Raw genomic sequence first — 6,257 nt, 5'->3', positions numbered from 1 at the left:
CAGGATGCCTAAGACTCTGGACAGAATGAACAATGCAGCAAAACGCACGGGCAAGAAACTCTTAACTCAATCTAATTTTAAATGTCTCATGCATCAATACTTTAAATGCCCAAGGACCGATTTCATTGTTGTGCATAGATTTTCATTGTTGCTTATGGTTCAACATTTCTAAAATTAACTAGAACATTTAATATACTAGCATATTGTTTTTATGAAATTGCCTAAGGTGAGAAAAACCCTAATTGCAGATAACCGATGTGCATTTTATAGCCCTAGTGTTTAATTACAAATAAGTAATGTGTGCCATACCTTCAACCAGTTGCGAAGATGCTACAAATGGTCTTTCAAGTTCCTGCTACCTCTATTTTCTACTGATATCGATCAATGTCAATTCAGTTATCTCCGCTACCAGCTACAGGAGTTCTAGTTCTTTACTGATCTACCTCTGTTCTTCTAGTGATTTCTTTCCATTAAGAAGGGTCAAATTTCTGATATGCATTTAATCACAGATTATCCAAAAGGACAGATTGCAGTTGAAATCCATCTCCATGCTAGAACCTGATTCACAATATAGATAATAAAAAATGGGTGATTTGTATTGCAGGCATCGTCATAAGACTATCCTATTGGTGACCACCAAGGAGCATGAGTGAACTGATTACCTCGAAAATGCTAACACCGTGATGGAGAATAGAGCCACCGAAAAGCATTTAATTAGCGAATTCATTACCTCGAAACACTGAAATCAATCTCGATGCTGAATTCGAATGACGACGATGAAAATTAAGTGCCTCTATATCACAAATTCAATAAATATAATTGTACTTATCATTTTGTACATGTTCTAAATGAGGTGTCATTATGTAATGAGGAATTTGAAATAATAATTGCTAAATAAGAGTTCCTCTCTTTTCCACCAATCATAAATTAGATAAATTTAATTTAATAATTGTAAAAAATAAAATATTTATAAGTTCTAATGTTCACTTTATATGTTTTTCAAAAAAAAATTGGTCAATGTAAATTTAATTAAAGGTTCAACTTATTTTTGAATACACTATACCCTGTTCAACTTATTTTTGAATACAGTATACCCTAGCGTGTACGAAGGATAATAAATAGTTTTAAATTTGATTTGAAAGTTCTATGAAATGATAATAACATTCCTTTTCATTAAAGCTTAACGGATACACATTTTCAATTTTAGAAACATTTATTAAAAATTAAAATTATTTTTTTAATGTATAAAAAGTTATTTATTAAAATAAAATATTGTATATTAATATTATTTTTTATAAACCTGTAAAATTGAAAAAACATATATATACATAAAAGAAAATAGAGAATATTAATCCGTATACCGCATCTTTCCGTGATTTAAAAATTTAAGTATTTTCGATATTCATAATGAGTCAGCAAAAGAAGATAACAGGTTACCGACGCGTGAATAGTGTTAATAAAAGTACCGGCAAAATATGATATTTATTTAGAAATTTGTCAAACATTTCACAACTGGACTTGACATTATTTATGCAAATAGATATTTTTGCTGCTTGGCTGGCGATGGACCTCAGTGAGCGGAGGAGCTGTTCTTTTCCCACACGCAATAGTGGTTCCCAGAAGCAACGACGTGGAAGTCTGGAGAAGGCGTGTTGGACTCTCCTATATCATCCTTCGGCCCGATCTTCATCACAATCTTTTCGTCAATGGCTGCCATGTACAGGTCGCTCTCCGCAGTTATAATTCTGCAATTGCTGTTAGCATTTATGTTATTTCTCTTGCGTATGGCAGTCAGGATTTTAATTTCATTTTTCAACCCGTTCACGAAATGATCATAAAACTGCACATTAAAAAACAACGTGATCAATATTTAACTAAACTAAATATCCACCTTAATTAGTCGCAAATAATGCAAGAAAAGAGTATAGAAGATTATTACGATGGTCGGAATGCCGGGGTGAGTCAGAATGTAGGTGTAGCCCTGTACCAGTTTATCAGTGGGGAAGGGCCATATGTTCTGGGGGGGGGCGGTGTCGTGATTTTCAATGAAGGTGACCGCCTTCTGGGGCAACAGGCCGATCATGCCGGCGGGTTTTCCGTCGGAATCCTTTAGGCGCGAGAGGTTATTGGATTGAAATGCCTCCTGAAGGATCCCTTTGGTAGGAAAATCGAAAGCGAAGGCGCGGTCACCCGTTGAGTGCACCCAATCCACCACCTTTTGGCGATCTTCGTCCCACATTTCCCCAACTGCGAAATTGGGGCTGGTGTTTTGTATATAGCCGCCCACCAGGTTTGCGGCGTAGCCCTTGACGTAGTCGAACCTCCAGCCATCAAATCCGACATTGGACTTGAGCCAATTCATCCACTCCGACAAATCTTGCTGTATCTTGGGATTGGTGTGGTCCACGTCCGGGGCTAACTTGAAGTCCCCTCCTGTGTCCGCCTGGCCGGAGCCGCACGGATATGGCTGGTCATTCACGGTGACTGCCCAGGGTCCCCAGTCCAGAGTCCCGTCCCCCTTCCCGCCCTCAAACACGCACCAATATCCTTTATCGTCCTGCTTTGTCCCGTTCCGATGGTTTATCACGATGTCGCCCATAATCGCAATTCCCTTTTGGTGGAACGCATTCACGGCATCCTTTAGTTGTTGCTCGCTCCCGTACTTGGACGAGTCTAAATCATAGAGCTTCGCTGGCAAATAACCTAATTTATCACAAAATACAAACAGATTTCGATTGGAATTTGTGACTTTTATCATACTTCCATCACAACTTTCATCTGCCCCGTATGCTTCCAGTATGCTTTATGGGCTCTCTCAATGGTAAGTTACCTCGAAAAAACCATGAAACCCACTAAATCCGTATACATACCTTCAGGGGCGCCAGATTGTGAGGGCGGCGGAAACCAGACGTACGTAATGCCGGCGTCCGCTGCATCGTCTACAATTCCCTTCAATACGTTATACCAAGGAGTAGAACTCTTGGCCGATTCCCAATTGAAGCCCTGGAAAGGTTAGCATATGAAGACCAGCCCGTCATTTGGAGTCCAACAAAAACCATATGACATGCAATTCTAAATACGCAGCAGTAGCATAATTAAAATCAGTCCTTCCTGCCTAACAATTCATGAATGAAAGAATGAATGTGATCTCACCTGAAGTAAGAGGGTATTCAGAGGAGGCGTTGTAGCTTGTGCTTGTGCAGGAGAAGCTGCATTGACTATGATGCAGGAGAACCATAATAATAAAGACAGCGATCGAAACTTGGCCATTCTATTCTAATCTGCTGTGGTGATCTGACTTGAAGGGGCAGGGCATCCTTATATCGATGGCTGATTTCCTGAATATGTGAACATCAGAAAATTATAATCGTGGTCAATTATTTGACTACTGCCATATCTATAATATTTTGAATATTTGAACATTAGAAAATTATAGTCGTGGTCAATTATTTGACTACTGCCATATATTTTGGAAATCAACCATCGAGATAAGCTTCTGGAAATCAACTTGAATCTATATTCTACTTTGTGTGGATTAGTCAAGTCACTTTTGTGTGTATTAGACGACTAGGAACGCAATATCAAGTCACTTTTGTTTTGTCCAGCGACATTTCCACACAAAAATTTGTGCGGATTAGACTAACAACGCAATATCAAGTCACTTTTGTTTTGTCAAACGACTTTTTCACATACGATATGTGATAAGTATTTTTTTGTGATTTCTCCTTCATTCATATTCATGTATCTCACACTCTATCTCACTGATTTTTTGGATGGAGTTTAAACTTTTTATTCAAGTCTTTTTTGTATGCGAATAGTTTTTTTTATTTCTCCTGCATTCATATCCATGTATCTCACACCCTATCTCATTGATTTATTATCTCACTGATTTATTGGGTGGAGTTTTAAACTTTTTATTCATGTCTTTTTAGTATGTGAAAAGTTTCTTTTTGTGATTTCTCTTTCATTCATATCCCTGTATCTCACACCCTATCTGACTAATTTTTTGGGTGGAGTTTAAACATTTTATTCAAGTCTGTTTCGTATGTGAAAAGTTTCCTTTTGTAATTTCTCCTCTATTCATATCCATGTATCTCACACCCTATCTCACTGATTTTTTGGGTGGAGTTTAAATTTTTTATTTTAAGTCTTTTTCCTATGTGAAAAGTTTCCTTTTGGGATTTCTCCTCCATTCATATCCATGTATCTCACACCCTATCTCACTGATTTTTGGGTGGAGTTTAAACTTTTTATTCAAGTCTTTTTGGTATGTGAAAAGTTTCCTTTTGTGATTTCTCCTACATTCATGTCCATGTATTTCACACCTTATTTCACTGATTTTTTGGGTGGAGTTTAAACATTTTATTCGTCTGTTTCGCTATAATTTTTAATATAGTTAATGATAATTTTTTTTTATTATTATTATTTAAATTGTAGTTTTGAAAATGTTTTTAACAATTAAAAGTATTTGAATAATATTATTATATTAATAAAATGATTAGCATATATTTATTAATATTATTTTTTACTTTTTAAAATTAATGGTGTTAATCAGTGTGTGAAAGGTGGAAAGTAATATCAATCAATGAATATCAACCACTTTATTAATATGGTTATGTTAATTGATACCCATGGGTATACCAAAGATGAGTTTTCTAATGGATACCTAGTATGTGTTCTTAAGTTTTACTCCATTTTCGTTGAAAACTAATGATTATTATTTAATAAATAATAATGCTCAAACATATTTTCTTTGTTGATTTAACACTTTAAAATTAATTGTCATATAATCCTATTATGACATGAACATTTATGATATTTTTCTACCATCATTGTCATTTGCAAGCATTGGGTTTATACCAAATCATATGTAAAACAACTATTAAATTAAATTTCGGTGACCGCGGATGTCAAACATTTATTAAATTAAGTTTTTTACGTCTCGTGTTCATATTTCTTTTTCAGATTTCCCGTGAAGCCCATGAATCGAAGTGAAAATGGTGAATGTAAAACAATTATTAAATTAAATTTCGATGACCATGGATGTCAGACATCTATTAAATTAAATTTTTTTATGTCCCTTGTTCATATATGTTTGCGACATTTCCTGTGAAGCCCTGTTATAGACATTTTTGTGCCTTACAGCTCTAAGCATGAAATGTCCATAAACCAAGGGATCCTAAGTCCCTAAAAGTGTTGTTCCAGCTCCTAAAGAAACAAGGTCAACAAATTACAGCTTCTCCCAGAAGTTCTCCACCAGAAACTACTCAAAACTAGTCAAATCAGGATCATTTCAGATGCTCCACTAGCTAGCTGCGTTGCAAAGCACCCAAATACACTGGCTAGGTGCGTTGCAACGCACTTGAATGCACTACCAGGGTGCGTTGAGCGGGAAATGACAAGTGGCAGAGTCATTCCGCGAGGTGGAGAGACAATGGAAGCTTCCAGAATCTTCTCCAATGACACTTGCCTCACTGAATTCGACCAGTGATGAGTAAGAGGCTCTCAGTCTCCAAGTGGAACCAAGAACTGACAGAGAGAAGCCACTAATCAATTCATGAGCTGACTCATCCTCTTTGCATACACCTATATATGGATCCCTCACCAAGAGATCCAGAGGCTGGAATTTTGTACATTGCAGAGAATTGCTGTTGGTTTTGTGATAGATATCAGAGTATTGGGTGATTTATGCTTTGTTGGAGGTGAAGAAGGGATTCTATGCTGGGAGGTTGATGCTGAATCAGGAATCATCGGTTGTAACTCCTCCTGGATCTTCTTGTTTTATCAATAAAACTACTTGAGTTTCTCCTATATGCTTGTATATCTGATGTGTGTTATATTTGTATGTTTAGCTTAAATCTGATCCTAAACTTTTTATGAACATAAATCCATGTCTTTGTGTAGTTTCTCTCTTCTATGAACTTGCAGGAACTTGGTGACGTTGGGCAAGTGAGGGAGCAAATCGGTGGAAACTGGCAAAGAGAAGAGAGATTGGATCGAACAACTAGCGCAAGACACAGGTCGGTTCATCTTAATCATCTTCGTTTATAGTTCATAAAGGAGAATACAAGAGTATTTTTCCCTGTTTGTTTCTGAGGTCTCTGTCACAACCTAGTGGGATAGGGTCGTTCTGAATAGACACTTTTCCCGAAAACAAAATGGCGACTCCGCTGGGGAGCGTGTCTAGTTAGTTTATTTGTGTTTCTATTGTTGTTCATCTCATAAACTTAGGAGTAGCGAATCGAACTGCATTTGCC

General features: G+C 36.7%; 1 protein-coding gene across 1 annotated transcript; it reads right to left on the bottom strand.

Moving 5' to 3' along the window:
• Positions 1 to 1,448: 1,448 nt before the first annotated feature.
• Positions 1,449 to 3,311, bottom strand: LOC149183210 (alpha-amylase-like). Its single transcript, XM_089417090.1, has 4 exons — positions 3,154 to 3,311; positions 2,871 to 3,003; positions 1,940 to 2,703; positions 1,449 to 1,840 (listed from the first exon to the last, which is right to left on the bottom strand). Exons 1-4 carry the CDS (start codon positions 3,268 to 3,270, stop codon positions 1,571 to 1,573), a joined length of 1,284 nt encoding a protein of 427 aa, XP_089273216.1. The 5' UTR covers positions 3,271 to 3,311; the 3' UTR covers positions 1,449 to 1,570.
• Between the last annotated feature and the right edge of the window lie 2,946 nt (positions 3,312 to 6,257).

This window comes from Pinus tabuliformis, chromosome 3_2 (genome assembly GCF_031772625.1).
Source record: "Pinus tabuliformis cultivar Carrire ecotype Pingquan chromosome 3_2, CPIR1, whole genome shotgun sequence".
Taxonomy (NCBI): Eukaryota; Viridiplantae; Streptophyta; class Pinopsida; order Pinales; family Pinaceae; genus Pinus; species Pinus tabuliformis.
This window is presented reverse-complemented; position numbering and strand designations above follow the sequence as displayed.